The sequence below is a fragment of the Ursus arctos genome, unplaced genomic scaffold, assembly GCF_023065955.2.
Source record: "Ursus arctos isolate Adak ecotype North America unplaced genomic scaffold, UrsArc2.0 scaffold_5, whole genome shotgun sequence".
NCBI lineage: Eukaryota > Metazoa > Chordata > Mammalia > Carnivora > Ursidae > Ursus > Ursus arctos.
Window position 1 is genome coordinate 11,172,867 of NW_026623067.1, and position 26,847 is coordinate 11,199,713.

The 26,847-nt window shown below is 41.4% G+C and overlaps 1 protein-coding gene across 1 annotated transcript; it reads right to left on the minus strand.

Annotated features, from left to right (window-relative positions):
• Nucleotides 1-22,518: 22,518 nt before the first annotated feature.
• Nucleotides 22,519-23,450, minus strand: LOC113261922 (olfactory receptor 2M3-like). Its single transcript, XM_026508233.3, is given in 2 exon segments — nucleotides 22,519-22,715; nucleotides 22,718-23,450. Coding segments are annotated over 2 exon segments (930 nt in total).
• Between the last annotated feature and the right edge of the window lie 3,397 nt (nucleotides 23,451-26,847).

Sequence of the window (26,847 nt, forward strand, 5' to 3'; positions counted from 1 at the left end):
TGTTTCTCTTGCCTTTGGAGAATACTTGAAAAAGTGACCGATGTCATTGAGGTTGCTGCCTATGTTCTCCTCTAGGATTTTGATGGATTCCTGTCTCACATCGAGGTCTTTCATCCATTTGGAGTTTATCTTTGTATGTGGTTTGAGAGCTTGGTCACGTTTCATTCTTTTGCATGTAGCTGTCCATTTTTCCCAGCACCATTTATTGAAGAGACTGTCTTTTTCCCACCGGATGTTTTTTCCTGCTTGATCAAAGATTAGTTGCCCAAAGAGCCGAGGGTCCATTCTGGGTTCTCTATTATGTTCCATTGGTCTATGTGTCTGTTTTTGTGCCAGTACCATGCTGTCTTTGTGATCACAGCTTTGAAGTACAGCTCGAAATCCGGCATTGTGATGCCCCCAACTTTGTTTTTCCTTTTCAACAATTCCTTTGAGATTCGGGGCCTTTTCTGATTCCACACAACTTTAAGGGCTGTTTGTTCCAGTTCTTTGAAAAATGTCATCGGTATTTTGATTGGGATAGCATTGACAGTATAGATTGCTCTGGGTAGCGTGGACATTTTAACTATGTTAATTCTTCTGATCCATGAGCATGGAATATTTTTCCATCTTTTTGTGTCTTCTTCAATGTCTTTCAAGAGTGATTTCTAGTTTCTATATATATAGATCCTATATATATAGATCCTTTCTATATATAGATTCTTTACGTCTCTGGTTAAGTTAAGTCTGAGGTAACGTATGATTTTTGGTGCTATTGTAAATAGAAGGGATCCCTCCTTTCTCTTTCTGCAGTCTCATTGTTCGTGTATAGAAATGCAACTGATTTCTGAGCATTGATTTTGTATCCCGCCACATTATTGAATTGCTCTGTAACTTCTCGTACTTTGGGGGTGGATTCTTTTGGGTTTTCCATAAAGAATATCATATCATCTGCGAAGAGTGACGGTTTGACTTCTTCTTTGTCGATTTGGATACCTTTTATCCCTTTTTGTTGTCTGATTGCTGTTGCCAGGACTTCTAGTACTATGTTGAGTAATAATGGTGAGAGTGGGCTTCCTTGTCGTGTTCCTGATCTTAAGGGGAAGGCTTCCAGCTTTTCCCCACTAAGAATGATATTTGCTGTAGGCTTTTCATAGATGGTTTTTATGAGACTGAGGAATGTACGCTCTATCCCTATACTCTGAAGGGTTTTCATCAGGAGAGGATGCTATATTTTGTCAAATGCTTTTTCTGCATCTAATGAGAGGATCGTATGATTTTTGGCTTTTTTCTTGTTGATATAATCTATCACACTGATAGATTTGCAAATGCTGAAGCACCCTTGCAACAGAGGGTTGAATCCCACTTGGTCATCATGGATAATCCTTTTAATGTGCTGTTGGATTCTATTAGCCAGGATCTTGTTGAGAATTTTGGCATCCATATTCATCAGGGATATTGGTCTGTATTTCTCCTTTTGGATGCGGTCTTTGCCTGGTTTGGGGATCAAGGTAATATTGGCCTCATAGAATGAGTTTGGAGGTTTCCTTCTGTTTCAATTTTTTGAAACAACTTCAAGAGAATAGGTATTCTTTCTTCCTTTAGTATATGGTAGAATTCTCCTGGGAATCCATCAGGCCCTACATTTGGTTTTTTGTAAGGTTTTTAATCACTGTTTCAATCTCTTCATAAGTAATTCTTCTGTTTAAAAAATCAGTTGTTTTAGTCTCGGTAGTTTATAGGTTTCCAGGAAGGCCTCCATCTCTCCCAGGTTGCTTAATTTATTGGCGTAAAGCTGTTGATAAAAGTTTCTAATAATCCTTCCTATTTCATTGGTGTTGGTTGTGACCTCTCCCTTTTCATTCATAATTTTATTAATTTGGGTCCTTTCTCTATTCTTTTGGATAAGTCTTGCCAGTGGCTTCTTGATTTTATTTATTCTTTCATAGGACCAGCTTCTAGTTTTGTTGATCTGCTCTACTGTGCTCCTGGTTTCTAATTCATTGATCTCTGCTCTAATCTTGATCAAGTACTTTCTCGTGCATGGATTAGGCCTGTTCTCCTATTGCTGTTCCAGCCTCTTGAGGTGTGAATATAAAAACTGCATTATAGATTTTTCTATTTTTTGAGTGAGGCTTGGATGGCTATGTATTTTCCCCTTAGGACTGCCTGTGCAATGTCCCATAGGATTTGAACAGTTGTGTATTCATTTTCGTTGGTCTCCATAAATTGTTTAAATTGATTTTTGGTTTCATGGTTTATCAAATCATTCTTGAGCAGGATGGTTCTTAGTCTCCAAGTGTTTGAGTGTCTTCCAAATTTTTCCTGGTGATTGAGTTCCAATTTCAAAGGGTTGTGGTCTAAGAATATGCAGGGAATAATTTCAGTCCTTTGGTATTGGTTGAGATCTGTTTTGTGACCCAGAACATGGTCTATTCTTGAGAATATTCCATGGGCATTGAAAAGAATTAGTATTCTCTTGTTCTGGGATGTAGTGTTCTATATATATCTATGAGGTCCAACTCGTCTAGTATGGCATTCAATGCTCTTGTTTCTTTGTTGATTTTTTGCTTAGCTGATCTGTCTATTGCTGATAGTGGAGTGTTGAGGTCCCCTACTATTAACATATTTTTTTATTTTAATGTTTTTTATTATATTATGTTAGTCACCATACAGTACATTCCTAGTTTCTGATGTAAAGTTCGATGATTCATTAGTTGTGTATAACACCCAGTGCACCATGCAATACGTGCCCTCCTTACTACCCATCACCAGTCTATCCCATTCCCCCTCTCCCCTCCCCTCCGAAGCCCTCAGTTTGTTTCTCAAAGTCTATAATCTCTCATGCTTCATTCCCCCTTCTGATTACCCCCCATTTCTTTATACCTTTCTTCTCCTACCGATCTTCCTAGTTCTTATGTTCCATAGATGAGAGAAATCATCGGATAATTATCTTTCTCTACCTGACTTATTTCACTTAGCATTATTTCCTCCAGTGCCGTCCATGTTGCAGCAAATGTTGAGAACTCGTTCTTTCTGATAGCTGAGTAATATTCCATTTTATATATGGACCACCACTTCTTAATCCATTCATCTGTTGAACGGCATCGTGGTTCCTTCCACGATTTGGCTATTGTGGAAAATGATGCTATGAACACTGGGGTGCATATGGCCCTTCTCTTTACTATGTCTGTATCTTTGGGGTAAATACCCAGTAGTGCAATGGGTGGGTCATAGGGTAGCTCATTTTTAACTTTTTAAGGGACCACCACACTGTTTTCCAGATTGGTTGTTACCAACTTGCATTCCCACCAACAATGTAGGAGGGATCCCCTTTCTCCACATCCTCTCCAGCAATTGTTGTTTCTTGCCTTGTCAATTTTTGCCTTTCTAACAGCTGTAAAGAGGTATCTCAATGTGGTTTTGATTTGAATTTCCCTGATGGCTAATGATTTTGAACATTTTTTCATGTGTCTGTTAGCCATTTGTATGTCTTCACTGGAAGAGTGTCTGCTCGTATCTTCTGCCCCTTTTATGATCTCTTTATTTGTTCCTCATGTATTGAGTTTGAGAAGTGTTTGTAGATCTTGGATACCAGTGTTTTCTCTGTAGCATCATTTGCAAATATATTCTCCCATTCCGTGGGCTTCCGCTTAGATTTTTTGACTGTTTCCTTGGCTGTGCAGAAGCTTTTTATTTTGATGAAGTCCCACGAGTTCATTTTATCATTTGTTTCTCTTGCCTTTGGAGAAGTGTCATTAAAAAGTTTGTATTGGCTGATGTCATAGAGGTTGCTACCTATGCTCTCCTCTACGATTTTGATGGTTTCCTGTCTCACATGGAGGTCTTTCATCCATTTGGAGTTTCTCTTCATGTATGGTGTGAGAGAGTGGTCAAGTTTCATTCTTTTGCATGTAGCTGTCCAATTTTCCCAGCACCATTTATTGAAGAGACTGTATTTTTTCCACTGGATGTTTTTTCCTGCTTTATCAAAGATTAGGGTCCATTTCTGGGTTCTCTATTCTGTTCCATTGGTCTATGTGTCTGTTTTTGTGCCAGTACCATGCTGTCTTTGTGATCACAGCTTTGTAGTACAGCTCGTAATCCGGCATTGTGATGCCCCCAACTTTGTTTTTCCTTTTCAACAGTTCTTTGGCGATTCGGGACCTTTTCTGATTCCATACAAATTTCAGGACTATTTGTTCCAGTTCTTTGAAAAATGTCCTTGGTATTTTGATCGGGATAGCATTGAAGGTGTAGATTGCTCTGGGTAGCATGGACATTTTAACTATGTTAATTCTTCTGATCCATGAGCATGGAATATTTTTCCATCTTGTTGGGTCTTCATCAATGTCTTTCAAGAGTGATTTATAGTTTCTAGAATATAGGCCCTTTACGTCTCTGGTTAAGTTAATTCCAAGGTAACGTATGGTTTTTGGTGCTATTGTAAATGGGATGGATTCCCTAATTTCTCTTTCTTCGGTCTCATTATTCGTGTATAAAAATGCAACTGATTTCTGAGCATTGATTTTGTATCCCGCCACATTACTGAATTGCTCTATAGCTTCTAATAGTTTGGGTGTTAATTCTTTTGGGTTTTCCATATAGAGTATCATGTCATCTGTGAAGAGAGACAGTGTGACTTCTTCTTTGTCGATTTGGATACATTTTATCCCTTTTTGTTGTCTGATTGCTGTGGCAAGGACTTCTAGTAATATGTTGAATAATAGTGGCAAGAGTGGGCATCCTTATCGTGTTCCTGATCATAAGGGAAAGGCTTCCAGCTTTTCCCCATTGAGAATGATATTTGCTGTAGGCTTTTCATAGATGGTTTTCATGAGATTTAGGAATGTACCCTGTATCCCTACATGCTAAAGGATTTTAATCAGGAAAGGATGCTGTATTTTGTCAAATGCTTTTTCTGCATCAATTGAGAGGATCATATGGTCTTTGACTCTTTTCTTGTTGATATGATTTATCACACTGATCAATTTGTGAATGTTGAACCAAACTTGCATCCCAGGGATGAATCCCACTTGGTCATGATGGACAATCCTTTTAATGTACTGTTGGATTCTATTAGCCAGGATCTTGTTGAGGATTTTGGCGTCCATATTCATTAGGGAAATCAGTCTGTAATTCTCCTTTTTGATGGGGTCTTAGCCTGTTCGGAGGATCTAGGTAATTTTGGCCTCATGGAATGAGTTTGGTAGCTTTCCTTCTGTTTCTATTTTTTGAAATAGCTTTAGGAGAATAGGTATTATTTATTCTTTGAATGTTTGGTAGAATCCCCAGGAAAATCGTCCGGGCCCTGAGTTCTGTTATTTCAAAGGTTGTTTAACACTGACTCAATCCCTTCATAATTAATTGGCCTTTTTAAAAAATCAATTTCTTCCTGTTTCATTCTTGGTAGTTTATGGTTTTCCAGGAAGGCCTCCATGTCTTCCAGATTGCTTAATTTATTGGCATCAAGCTGTTGATAAAAGTTTCTAATAATCCTTCCAATTTAATTGGTGTTGGTTGTGACCTCTCCTTTTTCATTCATAATTTTAATAATCTGGGTCCTTTCTCTCTTCTTTTGGATAAGTCTTGCCAGTGGTCTATCAGTTTTATTGATTCTCACAAAGAACCAGCTTCTAGTTTGTTGATCTGCTCTACTGTACTTCTGGTTTCTAATTCATTGATTTCTGCTCTAATCTTGGTCAACTGCTTCCTCATGCCTCATTAGGCCTGTCCCTCTGCTGCTGTTCCAGCTTGAGGTGAGAATAAAAAAACTGCATTTTAGATTTTTCTATTCTTTTGAGTGAGGCTTGGATGGCTATGTATTTCCCCCTTAGGACTACCTTTGCAATATCCCATAGGATTTGGACCATTGTTTTTTCATTCTCGCTGGTCTCCATAAATTGTTTAAGTTTATTTTTGATTTCCTGGTTTATCGAGTCATTCCTGAGCAGGATGGTTCTTAGTCTCCAAGTGTTTGAGTTTCTTCCAAATTTTTCCTTGTGGTTGAGTTCCAATTTCAAAGCGTTGTAGTCTGAGAATATGCAGGGAATAATTTCAGTCCTTTGGTATCAGTTGAGACCTGTTTTATGATGCAGAACATGGTCTATTCTTGAGAATGTTCCATGGGCATTAGAATAGAATGAGTATTTTTTGCTTCTGGAGTGTAGTTTTCTGTATGGATCTATGAGATCCAACTCGTCCAGTATGGCATTCAAAGAGTCTGTTTCTTTGCTGATTTCTTGCTTAGGTGATCTGTCTATTGCTGATAGTAGAGTATTGAGGTCCCCTACTATTAACGTATTTTTATCTATATGTCTCTTTATTCTGGTTAAGAGCTGGCTTGTGTATCTTGCTGCCCCTGTTAGGGGCATATATATTTATAATTGTCATATCCACTTGTTGGATACATCCTTTAAGAATAATATGGTGCCCCTCTGTGTCTCTAACTATATCTTTAGTTTAAAATCCAATCTGATTGATATGAGAATTGCTACCCCAGCTTTCTTTTGAGATCCATTGACGTGAAAGATGGTATTCCATCCCTTTCCTTAGGGTCTGAATGTATCTTTAGGTTCAAAATGAGTCTCTTGTAGACAGCAAATGGATGGGTCATGTCTTTTTATCCATTCTGCAGCCCCATGGTATTTATGTGAGCATTTAGGCCATTTACATTGAGACTCAATATTGAGAGATATGATTTTAATGATGCCATGTTGCTTATAAAGTCCTTGTTTCTATAGATTGTGACTTTCTGTTCTTTATCACTCTTGGGGTCTTTTTACTTTTATAGAACACCCCTTAATATCTCCTTTAGGGCTGGTTTCATGGTAACAAAATTGTTCAATTACTGGCCATTCTGGAAGCTCTTTATTTCTCCATCAATTCTGAATGACAGCCTTGCTGGTTAAAGGATCCTTGGCTGCATGTTTTTCTCAGAAAGAGCTTTAAAAATGCCCCCCAACCCTTTCTCTCATTCCAGGTCTGTGTAGATAGGTCTGATGTAATTCTTATACCTTTGCCTTGGTACGTGAGAAATTTTTTTGTCCTGGCCACTTTCAATACTGTATCCTTGGATCTAGCATTTGCAAACTGCACTATGATGTGACATGGCATATGTATTTCATGGTTGAGCTTGGGAGGGGTCCTCTCTGCCTCTTGGACATGAATGTTTGTTTCCCTTGCTAGATTAGGGAAGTTTTCAGCTACAATTTGTTCAAATATCTCTTCTAGACCTCTGTTTTTCTCCACCCCCTCCGGGGTACCGATGATTCTGACATTGGACCGTTTTATTGAGTCAGTAATCTCCCATTACCTAGATTCGTGAACATAGATTTTTTTGAGTCCAGATTCTATTTTAGCTTTTTCTTCTACTAACCCATCCTCCAATTCACTGATACGTTCTTCTGCCTCATTCACCATAGCCTTCAGAGCCTGTAGTTTTGACTGCATTTGGCACATAGAATTTTTAGTTTCTGCCAGATTTGCTCCTATTTCCACCCTTAGAGATTCTATATTTTCATTAACATTTTCTTTAATACTTTTTTCAAGTCTACACATCATCTTCACCGTTGTTACTCTCAATTCCATTTCTGATAATTTGGTTATATCCATATCCATTAGTTCTGTGGCAGAGGCCACAGAATTATTGTCTTTTCTTTGTTGGGGGGTTTTCTCCTTCTCATCATTCTGATGAGGAGAGGTTGCGGTGTTGTCCAGAGCCCCAATTATTGACTGGGACCCAGGCCGTGTTCCCTTGTTTTATAGGGATATTAGGGATGTGGACTTCTTGATTTTTCAGCCTGCCTTCTGGGGGAGTGGCCTGCCACACTGATACTCAGGCAACCCTGTTTTGGTGGAGTCTCCATGTCCCCTGCGAGGGGGGATGGGGATGGGCACCCTGTGAGCCAGTATTTTGTTTTTTGGCGGCTTTCCCTGGTGGTTTGCTGTGCCTCTTCTGAGTGTCAGAGCATCAGTGGCCGAATCTCAGCCTCTGTGTCAGAACAGAGGGATCGCGGACCGTTCTCTACTGATGTTCTGGCCACTTTAACTCTGTTACTCTTGGTGCTGCTCAACCCTGCAGCATCCCGGTATGTGTGCCCCACAGCTGGCGTCCCAGCCTTCACTTCCAGGGCCATCGTGTCTCTGTTCTTTGTGTTTCTAACACCGCTGGCCATCAGCTGCCAGCCACCCCTGCGCGCTCCTCGAGCTCCCGGTCTCAGTCTGGTTCCAGTGAGCACACCAGAGCTCCAGTTTTCAGTCTGGTGGTGCGTGTTCCCCGGCTCATTGTCACAGTCTGCTCTCTCGTGTGTGCCGGTCCACGAGTCCGCCTGCTCCCCCATACAGGTGGCTACTGCTTCCTGGCGCCCGAACACAGTGGCTCCCTCCCCCTTCTGTTTATCTTCCGATATCTGTGCGCGGTTTCAGGGCTCCCCACTTCATACCTCAATACTCAGCGCTGGAGATGTTCATTTGTAGAGATCCAGATGTATCTTCCTGTGTCTCAGGCTGATTCCGTGGATGTTCAGGCTGGTCTTGTACCTATCCAGGGGACCGGCTGAAAAAGGGGCCCCCTACTCCTCCGCCATCTTAACTCCCTCTCCAAGAAATAGATCTTCTGAATAAACCAATTACCAGTAACAAAATTGAAGCAGTAATCAAAAACGTCCCAAAAAACAAGAGTCCAGGGCCAGACCACTCCCAGAGGTATTCTACAAAACATTTAGAGAAGATAATACCTATTCTTCTGAAGCTGTTTTTAAAAAATAGAAGCAGAAGGAAAACATCCACACTCGTTCTCTCAGGCCAGCATTACCCTGATCACAAAACCAAGCAAAGAACCCATCAAAAGGGGAATTACAATCCAATATCCCTAAAGAACATAAATGGTAAAATTCTCAACAAGATCCTAGCAAATAGGATCCAAAAGTACATTAAAAGGATTATTCATCATGACCAAGTGGGATTTATTCCTGGGATGCAAGAGTAGTTCAACATTTGCAAATTAATCAGCATGATACATCACATTAAGAAAAGAAAAGACAAGGAGTTAAGATGGTGGAGAAGTAGGGGTCCCCTTTTTTCAGCTGGTCCACTGAGCCAAGCTGGAGAGGTAACAGACCATCCAGAAGCAGCCTGAGATGCAGGAAGATACATCTGGATCTCTACAAACGAACATCTCCAACACTGAGTATTGAGGTATGAAGCGGGGAGCTGTGAATCCGTGCACAGATATCAGAAGAGAAAAGGAAGGCAGAGGGAGCCTCCGCGCTTGTGCGCCAGGAAGCGGTAGCCACCTGCAATGGGGAGTGGGCTGGACTCGTGGAAGGGGACCCATGAGAGAACAGATTGAGACCGTGAGCCTGGGAATGCGTGTGCGACCAAACTGAAAACCGGCTCTCTGGTGCACTCACTGGAACCAGACTGAGACGGGGAGCTCAGGAGTGCACACATGACCAGACTGAAAACCTGTGCTCCGGGGTGCCCATGAACCATACTGAAACAGGGAGCTCGGGAGCATGCGCCGGGGTGGCTGGCAGGTGGCGGTGTTAGAAACACAAAGGACAGAGATGTGCGGGCCCTGGAAGTGAGGGTTGGGACACCAGCTGTGGGGCGCACAACCTGGGACACTGCAGGGTTTTAAACAGCACCAACAGAAACAGAGTTAAAGAGACTAGGGGAGCTCAATGGAGAACAGACTGCAATCTCTCTGTTCTGAGACATAGGCTAGGATACGGCCACTGCTGCTCTGACTCTCAGAAGAGTCACAGAAAACTGCCAAAGAAAGCCTCAGAGTACAAAAGCCCTAAAATACCAGCTCACATTGTGCCTATCTCCATCCCACTCGCAGAGGACAGGGATACTCTACCCAAACAGGGTTGCTTCAGTATGAGTGCAGCAGGCCCCTCCCCCAGAAGGCAGACTGAAAAATCAAGAAGCCTACATCCATAAGATCCCTATAAAACAAGAGCACACTGCCCAGGTCCTGGTCAATAATTTGGGCTCTGGACAACCCCGCAATCTCTCCTCAACAGAATGACAAGAAGGAGAAATCCCCCCCAGCAAAGAAAAGATAATGAGTATGTGGCCTCTGCCACAGAACTGATGGATATGGATATAACCAAATTATCAGAAATGGAGTTCAGAGTAACAATGGTCAAGGTGATGTGTAGACTTGAAAAAAGTATTAATGAAAATGTTAATGAGAATATGGAATCTCTAAGGGCAGAAATAAGAGTGAATCTGGCAGAAATTAAAAATGCTATTAATCGGGGCGCCTGGGTGGCACGGCGGTTAAGCGTCTGCCTTCGGCTCAGGGCATGATCCCGGCGTTATGGGATCGAGCCCCACATCAGGCTCTTCCGCTATGAGCCTGCTTCTTCCTCTCCCACTCCCCCTGCTTATGTTCCCTCTCTCGCTGGCTGTCTCTATCTCTGTCAAATAAATAAATAAAATCTTTAAAAAAAAAATGCTATTAATCAAATGCAGTCAAAATTAGATGCTCTGACAGCCAGGGTAAATGAGGCAGAAGAACGAATTAGTGAATTAGAGGATGGGATACTAGAAGAGAAAGCTAAAACAGAAACTTGGCTAAAAAAAATCCAATCTCAAGAACGTAGGTCACAGGAGATTACCGACTCAATGAAACGTTCCAATGTCAGAATCATCGGCATCCCTGAGGAGGTGGAGAAAGAGAGAGGTCTAGAAGAGATATTTGAACAAATTGTAGCTGAAAATCTCCAATCTAGCAAATGAAACAAGCATTCATGTCCAAGAGGCAGAGAGTGCCCCTCCCAATCTCAGCCACCATAAACCTACACCACGTAACGTCATAGTGCAATTTGCAAATATTAGATCCAAGGATACGGTATCGAAAGTGGCCAGGGCAAAGAAATTTCTCACGTACCAAGGCAAAGGTATCAGAATGAGATCAGACCTGTCTACACAGACCTAGAATCAGAGAAAGGGTTGGGGGGGGCATTTTTAAAGCTCTTTCAGAGAAAAACATGCAGCCAAGGATCCTTTATCCAGCAAGGCTGTCATTCAGAATTGATGGAGAGATAAAGATCTTCCAGAATCGGCAGTCACTGACCAATTTCATAACCACGAAACCAGCCCTACAGGAGATATTAAGGGGGGTTCTATAAAGGTAAAAAGGCCCCAAGAATGAAACAGAACAGGAAGTCACAATCTATAGAAACAAAGACTTTACAGGCAACATGACATCATTAAAATCATATCTCTCAGTAATTACTCTCAATGTGATGGCCTAAATGCTCCCATAAAATGCCACAGGGTGGCAGAATGGATAAAAAGACATGACCTATCCATTTGCTGTCTACAAGAGACTCATTTTAACCTAAAGATGCATCGAGACTGAAAGTGAAGGGATGGAGACCCATTCTTCATGCCAATGCACCTCCAGAGAAAGCTGGGGTAGCAATTCTCATATCAGGCAGATTGGATTTTAAACTAAAGACTGTAGTTAGAGACACAGAAGGGCACTATATTATTCTTAAAGGTTGTATCCAACAAGTGGATATGACAATTATAAATATCTACACCCCTGACAGGGGAGCAACAAGATACACAAGACAACTCTTAACCAGAATAAAGAGACATATAGATAAAAATATGTTAACAGTAGGGGACCTCAAAACTCCACTACCAGATTTTGAAATTATCAGATAAACCATAAAATATTTATTATGTTCTAGACAAAAAAGCCAGGCTTGAACATTTTAGAAGGGAAAAGGAAAGTATATGTATATAAAATAACATAATGGATTTGAACAAAATCAAATAAAAATTCTAGAACTGAAAAATAATCAAAATGAAGAAGATACTGAGACAATATATAAGGTGCTTTCTTTTAAGATTATATTTATTTATTTTGACAGAGAGAGAGGCAGCAAGAGAGGGAGCATAAGCAGGGGGAGTGGGAGAGGGAGAAGCAGGCTTCCCGCTGAGCAGGGAGCACCATGTGGGGCTCAATCCCAGAACACTGGGATCATGACCTGAGCCAAAGGCAGATGCTTAACGACAGAGCCACCTAGGTGCCCCATTATAATGTACTTTTAAGTGGAGTCCCAGAAGGAGAGAAGAGAGAATGGGATAGAAGCAGTATTTGAGTGAAAGATACCAGTCCATAGGTTTAAGAACCCAAGTGGTTCCTAAGATGGTAAAAAAAAAACAAAGACAAAGACAATGATAATGTAAAAGCAAATTGAAAAAAAATATTGACATTCAAAGAACTCATAGACTGACCACTGAGTTGTCTACATCAACCGTGGAAGCCAGAGGATTATATATGGGTATTTTCAATGTACTGGAAGAAAATAACTCTCAAATTAAATTCCTTATCTGGCAAAATATAAAAAAGCAATACACAGTTCACCTAAGCAGAAAATCAACAAAGAAACAAGACCTTTGAATGCCATACTAGACCAGATCAACCTCATAGATATATACAGAACACCACACCCCAGAACAAAAGAATACTCACTCCTTTCGAATGCACATGGAACGTTCTCCAGAATAGACCATGTTCTTGGTCACAAAACAGGTCTCAACGATACCAAAGGACTCAAATTATTCCCTGCATATTCTCAGACCACAATGCTTTGAAATTGGAACTCAATCACAAGGAAAAATTTGGAAGAATCTCAAACATTTGGAAACTAAGAACCATCCTGCTCAAGAATCATTCTATAAACCAGGAAATCAAAAATCAATTTAAACAATTTATGGAGACCAACGAGAATGAAATCACAACAGTCCAAAACCTATGGGACATTGCACAGGCAGTCCTAAGGGGAAAATAAATAGCCATCCAAGCCTCACTCAAAAGAGTAGAAATCTAAAATGCAGATTTTATATTCACACCTCCAGAAGCTGGAACAGCAACAGATGAATAGGCTTAATCCACGCACGAGAAAGCAGTTGATCAAGATTAGAGCAGAGATCAATGAATTAGAAACCAGGAGCACAGCAGAGCAGATCAACAGAACTACAAGCTGGTTCTTTGAAAGAATAAATAAAATCGATAACACTGGGAAGACTTATCCAAAAGAATAGAGAAAGGACCCAAATTAACAAAATTATGAATGAAAAGGGAGAGGTCATAACCAACACAAATGAAATAGGAAGGATCATTAGAAACTTCTATCAACAGCTTTATGCCAATAAAATAAATAATCTGGAAGAAATGTATGACTTACTGGAAACCTATGAACTACCAAGACTGATAAAGAAGAAATGATTTTTTAAATAGACCAATTAATTATGAAGAAATTGAAGCAGTTACCAAAAACCTCCCGAAAAACAAGACTCCAGGACCAGATAGATTCCCCGGGGAATTCTGTCAACATTCAAAGAAGAAAGAATACCTATTCTCCTGAAGTTGTTTCAAAAAATAGAAAGACAAGGAAAACTACCAAATTCTTTCTATGAGGCCAGTATTACCTTGATCCCCAAACCGGGCAAAGGCCCCTTCCAAAAGAAGAATTACAGACCGATATCCCTGATGAATATGGACGCCAAAATTCTCAACAAGATCCTTGCTAATAGGATCCAACAGTACATTAAAAGGATTATCCATCATGACCAAGTGGGATTCATCCTTCTGTTGCAAGGGTGCTTCAACATTCGCAAATCTATCAGTGTAATAGATTATATCAAAAAGAAAAAAGTCAAGAATCATATGATCCTCTCATTAGATGCAGAAGAAGCATTTGACAAATTAGAGCATCCTTTCCTGATGAAAACCCTTCAGAGTGTAGGGATAGAGTGTACATTTCTCAATCTCATAAAAACCATCTATGAACAGCCTACAGCAAATATAATTTTCAATGGGGAAAAGCTGGAAGCCTTTCCCTTAAGATCAGGAACACGATAGGGATGCCCACTTCTGCCACTATTATTCAACATAGTACTAGAAGTCCTTGCAACAGCAATCAGACAACAAAAAGGGATAAAATGTATCTAAATCGGCAAAGAAGTCAAATTGTCTCTCCACAGATGACATGATACTCTATATGGAAAACCCAAAAGAATCCACCCCAAACTACTAGAACTTATAAAGCAATTTGGTAATGTGGCAGGAAACATAATCAATGCGCAGAAATCAGTTGCATTTCTATACACGAAGAATGAGATTGAAGAAAGAGAAATGAGGGAATCCATTCCATTTACAATAGCACCAAAAGTCATATGTTATCTTGAAATTATCTTAACCAGAGACATAAAGGATCTATATTCTAGAAACTACAAATCACTCCTGAAACACATTGAGGAAGACACAAAAAGATGGAAAAATATTCCATGCTCATGGATCAGAAGAATTAACATAGTTAAAATGTCCATGCTACCCAGAGCAATCTATACTGTCAATGCTATCCCAATCAAAATACCGATGACATTTTTCAAAGAACTGGAACAAACAGCCCTTAAATTTGTGTGGAATCAGAAAAGGCCCCGAATCTCCAAGGAACTGTTGAAAAGGAAAAACCAAGTTTGGGGCATCACAATGCCGGATTTCAAGCTGTACTACAAAGCTGTGATCACAAACACAGCATGGTACTGGCACAAAAACAGACACATAGACCAATGGAACAGAATAGAGAACCCAGAAAAGGACCCTCGGCTCTTTGGGCAACTAATATTTGATAAAGCAGGAAAAAACATCCGGTGGAAAAAAGTCTCTTCAATAAATGATGCTGGGAAAATTGGACAGCTACATGCAAAAGAATGAAACTTGACCAGTCTCTCGCACCATACACAAAAATAAACTCCAAATGGATGAAAGACCTCGATGTGAGACAGGAGTCCATCAAAATCCTAGAGGAGAACATAGGCAGCAACCTCTTTGACATCGGCTACAGCAACGTTTTTTTGTGACACATCTCCAAAGGCAAGAGAAACAACAAAAAAAATGAACTTGTGGGACTTCATCAAGAGAAAAATGTTCACAATCATTACCCATCAGGGAAATTCAAATCAAAACCACACTAAGATACCACCTTCTGCCAGTTAGAATGGCAAAAATAGACAAGGCAAGAAACAACAATTGCTGGAGAGGATGTGGAGAAAGGGGATCCCTCCTACATTGTTGGTGGGAATGCAGGTTGGTACAGCCACTCTTGAAAACAGTGTGGAGGTCCCTTAAAAAGTTAAAAATTGAGCTAGCCTATGACCCAGCCATTTCACTATTGGGTATTTACCCCAAGGAGACAGACATAGTGAAGAGAAGAGCCATATGCACCCCAATGTTCATAGCAACATTGTCCACAATAGCCAAATCGTGGAAGGAACTGAGATGCCCTTCAGCAGATGACTGGATTAAGAAGGTGTGGTCCATATATACAATGGAATATTTCTCAGCTATCAGAAAGAACGATTTCTCAACATTTGCTGCAACATGGACGGCACTGGAGGAGATAATGCTAAGTGAAATAAATCAAGCAGAGAAAGACAATTATCATGTGATTTCTCTCATCTGTGGAACATAAGAACTAGGAAGATTGGTAGGTGAAGAAAGGGATAAAGAAAGGGGGGTAATCAGAAGGGGGAATGAACCATGAGAGACTATGGACTCTGAAAAACAAACTGAGGGCTTCATAGGGGAGGGGGGTGGGTAAATGGGATAGACTGGTGATGGGTAGTAAGGAGGGCACATATTGCATGGTGCACTGGTTGTTATACGTAACTAATGAATCATAGAACTTTACATCAGAAACCAGGGATGTACTGTATGTTGACTAACATAATATAATAAAAAAAACATTAAATAAAAAAAGAGAGAAAAAGCTTCTGCACAGCCAAGGAAACAGTCAAAAAAAAAACTAGGAGGCAGCCCACGGAATGGGAGAATATATTTGCAAATGACACTACAGATAAAAGACTGGTATCCAAGATCTACAAAGAACTTCTCAAACTCAATACATGAGAAACAAATAAAGAAATCATAAAATGGGCAGAAGATATGAACAGACACTTTTCCAATGAAGACATACAAATGGCTAACAGACACATGAAAAATATTCAAAATCATTAGCCATCAGGGAAATTCAAATCAAAACCACACTAAGATACCACCTTATGCCAGTTAGAATAGCAAAAATTGACAGGCCAAGAAGCAACAATTGTTGGAGAGGATTGGAGAAAGGCGATCCCTCCTACATCGGTGGTGGGAATGCAAGTTGGTACAGCTGCTCTGGAAAACAGTGTGGAGGTCCCTTGAAAAGGTAAAAATTGAGCTACCCTATGATCCAGCAATTGCACTACTGGGTATTTACCCCAAAGAGACAGACATAGTGTAGAGAAGAGCCATATGCACCCCAATGTTCATAGCATCATTGTCCACAATAGCTACATCGTGGAAGGAGCCGAGATGCCCTTCAACAGTTGACTGGATTAAGAAGGTGTGGTCCATATATACAATGGAATATTTCTCAGCTATCTAAAAGAATGATTTCTCATCATTTGCTGCAACATGGATGGCACTGGAGGAGAAAATGCTAAGTGAAATAAGTCAAGCAGAGAAAGACAATTATCATATGGTGTCTCTCATCTATGGAACTAAGAACTAGGAAGATTGGTAGGAGAAGAAAGGGATAAAGAAATGGGGGGTAATCGGAAGACAGAATGAAGCATGAGAGACTATGGACTCTGAGAAACTGAGGGCTTCAGTTGGGTGAGGGGTGGGGGAATGGGATAGGCTGGTGATGGGTAGTAAGGAGGGCACGTATTGCATGGTGCACTGGGTGTTATACGCAACTAATGAATCAGAGAACTTTACGTCAAAACCCAGGGATGTACTGTATGGTGCCTAACATAATATAATAAAAAATATTATTATAAAAAGAAATATAGTACTAGAAGACCTAGCAACAGCAATCAGAGAACAAAAAGAAATAAAAGGCATTCCAATTGCAAAGAAGAAGTCTAACTCTCTTTCTCTGTTCACAGATGACATGATACTTTATGTGGAAAACACAAATTACTCCTCCAAAATACTAGAATCATGTAACAATTCAGTCATATGGCCATATTCAAAATCAATGCATGGATATCAGTTGCTTTTCTTACATTAGCAATGTAATTGTAGAATGAGAAATTAGGGAATGGAATCCATTTACAGAAGCATCAAAAACCATAAGATACCTAGGAATATACCTAAACAAAGATGTAAAGAATCTGTACTCTAGAAACTACAGAACACTTATGAAACAAATTGAGGAAGACACAAAGAAATGGAAAGACATACCATGCTCATGGGTTGGAAGAATACATGTTAAAATGTCTATACTACCCAGAGCAATCTACACATTCAAAGCAATCCCTATCAAAATAACATCAACATTTTTCACAACTCTGGAACAAATAACCCTAAAATCTGTATGGAACCAGAGAAGACCCTGAATAGCCAGATTAATGTTGAAAAAAATGAAAACAAAAACCAAAGCTAGTAACATCACAATGTCGAACTTCAAGCTCTATTACAAAGCTGTAATCATTGGGCTCCTCAGTAGCTCAGTTTGTTAAGCATCTGCCTTCAGCTCAGGACATGATCCCTGAGTCTTGGTATTGAGTTCCACAAGGGTTACCTGCTCAGCAGGGAGTTTGCTTCAACCTCTGCCTCCCCCAACTCATGCTTACTCTCTTGTTCTTACGCTCTCTCGCAAAACAAGAAGAATAAATAAAATCTTAAAAAAATCTGTAATCATCAAGATAGTATGGTACTGGCACAAAAACCGACACATAGATCAATGGAACAGAATAGAGATCCCAGAAATGGACCCTCAACTCTATAGTCAAGTAATCTTCAACAAAGCAGGAACGACTATCCAATGAAAAGGAAACAGTCTCTTCAATAAAAGATGCCGTGAAAATAGGACAGCAACACACAGAAGAATGAAACTGGACCATTTTCTTACACCACACAAAAACATAAACTCAAAATGGATGAAAGACCTCAATGTGAGACAAGAATCCATCAAAATCTTACAGGAGAACACAGGCAGCAACCACTTCCACCTTGGCAGCGGCAACATCTTGCTAGACACGTCTCTAAAGGAAAGGGAAACAAAAGCAAAAACGAACTAGTGGGACTTCATCAAGATCAAAAGCTTCTATAAAACAAAGGAAGCAGGCAACAAAACTAAAATGCAACCAATGGAATGGGAGACAATATTTGTAAATGACATATCAGATAAAGGGCTAGTATCCAAGATCTATAAAGAACTTCTCAAACTGAGCACCCCAAAAAACCAAATAATCCAGTCAAGAAATGGGCAGAAGACATGAACAGACATTTCTCCAAAAAAGGCAGACAAGTGGCCAACAGACATATGTAAAAATGCTCCACATCACTTGGCATCAGGGAAATACAAATCGGAACAACAATGAGATACCACCTCACACCAGTCAGAATGGCTAAAATTGACATGTCAGGAAACAACAAATGTGGAGAAAGGGGAATCGTCCTATACTGCTACTGGGAATGCAAGCTGGCACAGCCACTCTAGAAAATAGTATGGAGGTTCCCCAAGAAGATAAAAATAGAGCTACCCTGTGACCCAGCAATTGCACTACTAGGTATTTACCCCCAAAGATACAAATGCAGTTATCTGAAGGGACACCTGCACTCCAATGTCTATAGCAGCAATGTCCACAACAGCTAAACTATGGAAAGAGCTGAGATGTCCACAGAGAGATGAGTGGATAAAGAAGATGTGAGATACACACACAAACACACACACACACACACACACACACACACACACAATGGAATATTACTCAGCCATCAGAAAGGATGGATACTTACTATTTACATCGACATGGATAACTGGATATTCTGCTGAATAATAATAATAATAATAATAATAATAATAATAATAATAACCATAATAATAATAAGTCAATTAGAGAAGGACAATTATCATATGGTTTCACTCATACATGGAATATAAGGAATAGCATGGAGGACCACAGGGGAAGGGAAGAAAAATGAATGGGAAGTCATGAGAAAAGGAGAAAAATTATGAGAGACTCTTAACTATAGGAAACAAACTGAGGGTTCTGGAGGGGAGTTGAGTGGGTGGAAGGGGTCACTAGGTGATGGGCATTAAGGAGGGCACATGATGTGATGAGCACTGGGTATTATATGCAACTGATGAATAACTGAACTCTATATCTGAAATGCATGATGTACTATATGTTGGCTAATAGAATTTAAAAAATATTCTAAGGGATTTAATTGAAAATATAGACAACATGCAAGAAGAGATGGATAATATACACAGAGATGGAAATTCTAAGAATCAAGAAGAATGCTAGAGTTCAAGCACACTAAAGGAAAGGAAGAATGCCTTCGATGGTCTTATTGGCAGAATGGACACAGATGGAGAAAGAATCTCTGAACTTGAGGTTATGAAAACAGAAACTTTGAAAACTGAAAAGTAAAGAGAAAAAAGTAGGGAAAAAAGGAATAGAATATCCAAGGATGTGAGACAACTGTAAAGGTGTAACAAGTGTGTAAGGCGAATACCAGCAGGAAAAGAGATACAAGAACAGAAGAAATAACTGAAGCAATAATGACAGGAGAATTTCCCCCAAATTAGTGTCAGACAGCAAAACAAGCAGCCATCAGGGACCGTTAGAGAGCACCACACAAAATAAGTGCAAACAACCAAACCCAATCAAACAAAAACCACCCAGATATATCACATTCAAACTGCAAAACCACCAAGGATAACACGCTAATGGGGTCCAGAAGTCTGCTTGGAACACCAGGAGAAAAGGAAACAGGGGATAGGAGAAAACGGTAACTCATGCTGCTCCCGTGCCCTGGTCATCAGTTCTCCACAGCTGAGATAGATGCCACAGCAGGTAGACCATGGATATTGGGGCATTTCCTGTGGTACTTGGCACCTGGAAGACACTTGATGCACTAATCACCCCTAATCTCCCATAGTTAAATGCACAAACCTCTCCGCCTCTAGGGCTACCACACTTTGGCAAACCTGTAGCCTCAGTTCCAGTGGAGGACAGCAGAGCTCGAAGCCCCCAGACCCTTATGCAAAGGGCTGACCTCTGGCCCCGTGGAGGAGGTGCCTTTCTGGTGTCCCTGCCCTGCCTGGGTTGACCTTCACAGTCAGGCAGGAGGGCACCTCCTGCTGGAAGAATTCCTACCCATGAATAGCTGTGGCATTGAAGAAGAAGTTCCTGAGCTTCCAGGAGATGGGCATCCCACAAGCACCAGCTGCTTCACCCTCCTGTGCCATCTGTCTGGCAGGCATGTTGGAGGGCTGCTCTTGGGCCTGGGATACCCAGTGATGCCCACCTGCCTACCTCCTACTCCGAAACCCTAAGGATGTGGGAATTAACCTGGAGCATTGGGGTGGCTATCCCAGTGCCACAGGAGATTTATGGTTGTAAACAATACAGAGGATGGAGAAGCCCAGGCTGCATAGTCTTGGATCCAGAGGAGAGGCTGTGGGGCTGTGGGGTTTCACCTCCTTGAAACTGGGAATGATGTTGAAATTCTGGGTCCATCTGGAGGAGTGGGCAGTGCTCCATATGGAGTTCCGCTGAGGTGTCCCCAATCTAGACAGGACCCAGGGAAGGTGCAGGAATGAACGTTGGCAACATGTACAATGGTCTATAATACATCTACTCTGTAACACGTTGAAATTAGACAATTACTTGAAAATTTGCTTTTTTAAAATGACATAACATTGTATATCATTATTAAGAAAAGGATTAATTATTGACTCACATGTGCATTTTAATAAATGAAGCTAACAAAGAGTTCAGAGTAGCAAACAAGTTAAATGTCATTTCTCATTTTATTGCTCATACAACCTTGTGAACTAGCAATATCTTCAACTCTTATAAGGAAGAAAGTCCTATGGCTTGACCTTCAAATTATACCTGAAACCTGTCAACTTCTGCCACCTCCTTTATTTCTACCCTGGTCCAAGTGCCATCATTTCTCACCTGACTTATTACACGACCATCACTATGGACCTTACAAAACAGCCACAGTGGTTCTATGAAACCTTAGGGCGGATCATATCTCCCCTCTGCTCAAAATCTGACCATCCTATGGTGACCTACTAGACCCTAGGCGATTTGGGCCCCATTCCCTCTGGTCAGCTCTCTTTAGCTTTATCCCTGGCTCTCTCTGCTCAAGAAGACTGTCCCCTGTGCTTGGAACACATTGTATCTGTGGCCAGACTCCCCCAGGGCTGGACTATGCTCTTTACATCACCATTCCATGTGCACCCCCACATAGTGCCCGACATCCTCCATGGACTCTCAGGAAGTCAATGCAGGTCTCTTGAGAGCAGTGTGAATGAGTGATGGAGGTGATATATTTAGTCCAGTGTGTTAGAAGATCAGTGTAGGGGTTCCTGGATGGTGCAGTCACTTTAGTCTCTGCCTTCGACTCAGGTCATGATCCCAGTTCCTGGGATTGATCCCACATCAGGCTCCCTGCTCAGCGGCAGTCTGCTTCTCCCTCACCCTCTGCCTGCCAGTCCCTCTGTTTGTGCTCTCTCTCCCTCTGTCTCAAATAAATAAACAAAATACTAAAAAGAAAAAGAAAGAAAGAAAGAAAGAAAGAAAGAAAGAAAGAAAGAAAGAAAGAAAGAAGGTGATCTTTGCAGAATACATGGTCAAGAGATTATTTCCCAAATCCCTCCAGAGAGCCTGTGTTGGAAACTATAGAAACCAGTTCCTGCCAGAGTCCTCTTACACCTCACTCCTGTTCCACCTCTACTCTCAATGATCAAGAATCAATCTGATCCCAAATTACCTCCTTTGCATAGAATGACATGTGTGTATCCTCTATAATTTCTGCAGTGTGGTGCTGTCAGCATAGGTGGTAGGCTAGAAAATGTGCTGGTCATTTATTGTTGAGATTTTACACATTAATACTTGCACGTAAAGCACAATTGCAAGAAGGCACAAAAATCTTTATGTTGCTTAACAACATAAAATTCACAGAAATGGAGATTGTATTCCAGTAAATAGTTTGTAATTAGTAAATAATTAGTGTCAGATAAGTTGGACTTACTTTACATGTAGCTATGATAGTACAGATCACAAAGGGAAGACCAGAGAGAGAAACAATCTTGCCCAAAGTATCGCAGCTCCTCTATGCCAGACTCTAGCATCATGTACCACATTTCAGTGCACAAATGAGTTCTGAATTGGTTCTCCCTCATTGCTCACTTTCAACATGCAACTCAGAATAAAGTAGGGAGAATGGAACTAACGCATCTATGGGCCTTCATTCCATGGAAATAGTGGTGGCTCAATGTGGGGAAAGATTCATTATGCAACTGGTCACGTAACATCTGTTACCCTGACATCTTCCATCCAAATGGTTTTCAGATTATTCAGCTCACAGCCTGGCCCCAAACAGCCAAAGAGGCCTGATGAGTACAGAGGAAGTAGAGGAGCCACAAGAGAGCCTGAGCTTGCAGAGGAAAGGGCAGACCAAGACAGGAAACATCAGAAGGGCAGGAATGCCTACACTCCCCATCTGTCCAGAATCTTCCTCAGGGCCCTTTTTACCTCCCGGTTCCTCAAGCTGTAAATCAGTGGATTGAGCATTGGAGTGAGGATGGTGTAGAAGATGGAGGTGGCTCGGTCTCCCACTGGTGTCCTACTGGAGGCCCGTTGCATGTAGCTAAACATGGTTCCTCCATAGTAGAGGCTCACGACAGCAGGTGGGAGGAGCAAGTGGTCAGAGCCTTCTGTTTGCCCTCTGTGGAGGGCATCCTAATGACAGCTGTGAGGACCCGAGTATGGGAAGCCACAATGATCACAAGGGGCAACAGCAGCATGACCACACAGCAAGCATAGATGAAATCCTCAAAGAGTGAGGTGTCAGCACAGGAGAGACGCAGCAGGGCAGGGACCTCACAGAAGAAGTGATCCACCTCCAGAGAGCCACAATAAGGGAAACTGAAGACCACGCTCACATCAATCACACTGTCAGACACCCCACCCATCCAGGATGCCATGGTCAGGAGAGAGCAAGCCTTCCAGTTCATGAGCACAGGATACCGCAGAGGGTGGCAGACTGCCGCATACCGGTCATAGGCCATGACTGCCAAGAGGAAGCACTCTGCTCCTGTGACCATGACCACTAGGAAGATCTGAGTGGCACAGGCACCCCTAGAAATGGACTTACTTCCTGACAGAAGATTGACTGCCATCTTGGGCACCACTGTGCTCATCAGCATCAGGTCCGTGATGGAGAGTTGGCTGAAGAAAAAGTACATTGGGGTGTGCAGGTGCCTGTTGGCCTGGATGAGCAGGAGGAAGAGGCTGTTGCCAAGTACAGCCATAGCAGAGACCAGAAGGACAAGGGAAAAAAGGAATAAATCATATGTGGAGTAGCTGAACAGGCCCAAAAGGATGAAGTCTGATAGGGAGGTGTGGTTCCAGAGCTCCATGGCCAAGACCCTGAGAACAAACAAAAGAGCAAACCAATGAAGAAACTACTCATGTGGCATGTCCAAACACCCATATCCTGTTTCTCCTAAAAGATAGAGCCCATTGCTCTGACATGGCCCCACCCTTTCCTCCTGTAGTGAAAATCCATTTGTTTCTCAGCTGCCCTCAGATAGTTACCAGCAGGATTTGATCCTTACTTCTCTAAAACACTGGGGAGCCAGCGAATGCAAAGGATGGAGAGAAAGTGTGTAAATGGCAGGTAAATAGCTGTCAAAGTAGGACATAGTTTTAAGAGGGGAGGTGAAGTATTGGGGGAAAAGAAAGAGAAAGGAGGAGAGAAAGGGAGTGAGAGGTGCAAGGACAAATCCAAATTTTAAAAAAGGGAAGTGACTCTCCCCTCTTCTCAGAGCATTTGCTTTAGAAAACTTATCATTGTAAGCTCCTTGTTGCTCCAAGGTGTCTAAACCTTTTAAAAGCTAAGTAAGCTTCTTGCCTGCTCTGACCCAGGAGTGTCTTTTTTAAAGATCTAGGATCCATCTCTTTGAAAAGAATCATCAAGGAAGGTAGCACCCTTATCTCCCAGGCTCTATGGCAGAGGAAGACCCTAACATCAGCAGGCACCTTGCTGTAAGTAGCAAAACTACCTCTTCTCATAAACTGTGACAAGTTTTTATTTCTCCCTTTGGATAAAGCCAATCAACTAACACAGACTGCCACAGCCATTACCTGGTGAATGAACTGAGTGTGACAAATAGTACTATCATGTCCTCTTACTTGAAGACTAGTTCTTGTTTATCTCGAAAACATATATGTAATGGTTGTCACTGCCTGACTATAAACGAATGAGATTCCTTCTGTTGTGCAAGCTCTCAGCAGATTATCTATGATTTGCATCACCCTCTGGTTAATATTTGTTCAAAAATAAAAGTGTTGGGTGCCTGGGTGGCTCAGTCAGTTGAGCATCTGCCTTTGGCTCAGGTCATGATCCTAGGGTCCTGGAACCAAGCTCTGCATCAGGCTCCCTGCTCAGTGGGGAATCTGCTTCTCATTCTCCCTCTGCCCCTCCCCTTCTTTGTTCTTTTGCTATCACTCTCAAATAAATAAATAAAATTTAACTAAAAAATAAATAAATAAATAAATAAATAAATAAATAAAACTGTTTCCTTTCTCTTGTGTCTTTGTTGAGAGGTTTTCTAGGTTGGGAAGAGATTTTTATTTTATTTATTTATTTTCTTTCTTTCATTTTTTAAATAGATTTTAATCAAGTTTCCCAAATACAGGTACTGCAACAGAGCTAAATGTTGACGCTAAATGTATCATCAGCACCTCCTGGTGCCAGGGCGTCTGGGTGGCTCAGTCGTTAAGTGTCGGCCTTCGGCTCAGGATGTGATCCCAGAGTCCTGGGATCGAGCCCCACATCAGGCTCCTCTGCTGGGAGCCTGCTTCTTCTTCTCCCACTCCCCCTGCTTGTGTTCCCTCTCTTGCTGGCTGTCTCTCTCTCTGTCAAATAAACAGATAAAATCTTAAAAAAAAAAAAAAAAAGAATCTCCTGATGCCTGTCAGGACATATCTCAACCACCCACCACTCTGCTGCTTGGACAATAGAGAAGAGACTGGAAAACGCCTGTCAGCCACTTGTATATCAATTACCTCCCATAGTGTCAAACATAGGTAGGTGCTAACCTGGTTAGAACCACTGAATGTTCTAAGACGCACTCACTGAATTTACAAAGGAAGGAACAGCCAGTCCTCACTGCACAAATGGTGGGATGCCAGGGGATGCTTTGTGGCAATATGTGGCTTCTGAATTGTATAATGTCACAGGCCGAATTCAAATATTTTTCTTAATAGAAATTTTTCTTAATAGAAACAGAAAAGATGATCAAAGAGGACCAAAGAGTTCATGATTGGGGGATGATTATGAACAGAAAGAAAGGAGAAAAAATGATATTCCAGAGCTCCCACAGTCACAACTGGGGTTAGTCATGCTTTTGTCCTTGGGACATCTGGAAATATGTTTCGGATTTAAATAAAAAGTATAGATGCACCCCAATGTTCACAGCAGCAATGTCCACAATAGCCAAATTGTGGAAGTAGCCAAGATGTCCTTGAATAGATGAATGGATAACAAAGATGTGGCTCCTATATACAATGGAATATTAGCCATCAGAAAGTATGAATACCCACCATTTGCATCAACATGGATGGAACTGGAGAGGATTATGCTAAGTGAAATAAGTCAAGCAGAGAAAGGCAATTAGAATATGGTTTCACTCATATGTGAGACATAAGGAATAGTGTGGAGGACAATAGGGGAAGGGAGAGAAAACTGAAGAGGAAATCAGAGAGGGAGACAAACTATGAGACTCTGGACTCCAGGAATCAAACTGATGGTTACAGAAGGGAGGGGTTGGGGGGATGGGGCAGCCTGGTGATGGGTATCGAGGAGGGCACATGTTGTGATGACCACTAAGTGTTATATGCAGCTACTGAGTCATTGAACACTACATCAAAAACTAATGATGTACTTACTATATGTAACAGAACATAGTAAGAAAAAACATATAGATGCCTTGGTACCATCCCTGGAGTTCTGGCTCACTAGGCCTGGAAAGGGACCCATCATTTATGGCTTATTAAAAAATATATTTTATTTATTTATTTGAGGGGGAGAGAGAGAGAGAGCAGGAACAGGGGAGGAGAAAAAAACTCCTCACTGTGCAGGAAGTCCAATGTAGTGCTCGATCCCAGGACCTGGAGATCAGAACCTGAGCTAAAAACAGATGCTTAAGGGACTGAGCCATCCAGGCACCTTTCATATGTGGCTCCTTAAAAGCCCGCCCCCAGGTGATTCTGATGGGGAAAAGTGCACTGGAATAGGGCAATCTGTGAGCATAAATCCAGTCTCATCTTGGCAGTGTTAAGAAGCTATCTAGGCAGATAATGTCACTAGATAGGAAAATCCTGGGACATAGGGAGTTACAAGGGCACGCCAGCAAAGGGAGCCAGAACACAGTTCAGGGAGGTAGATTCCAAGATAACCACAGGCAGGAAGAGAACACAACTACAGACACCAGAATGGCATGGGCATATGTGTGGCCAGGGCCCAAGAGGACTGCCTGCCAACTTTGGAGCCCAGTCCAAAGACTAGAGAATGGATAAACGATGATACAGTTTTGCCCAGGAAAAGTAGGTTACCACCTGTCTGGTCTCTGATACCAAGAACCTTTGTCTCTTAACAGGAGGGAGGTATCTCTGTGTCCAGTCTGACTTTCTAGGCTGAAGCCTGAAGTTAGATGAACTTATCCCACTTCCTGGTCATGTTTAGTCTCTCATAAGTCAGGTCTTCCCTCACCCCCTTCAGCACTTCCCAACCCCATTCAGCTCACTAGGATT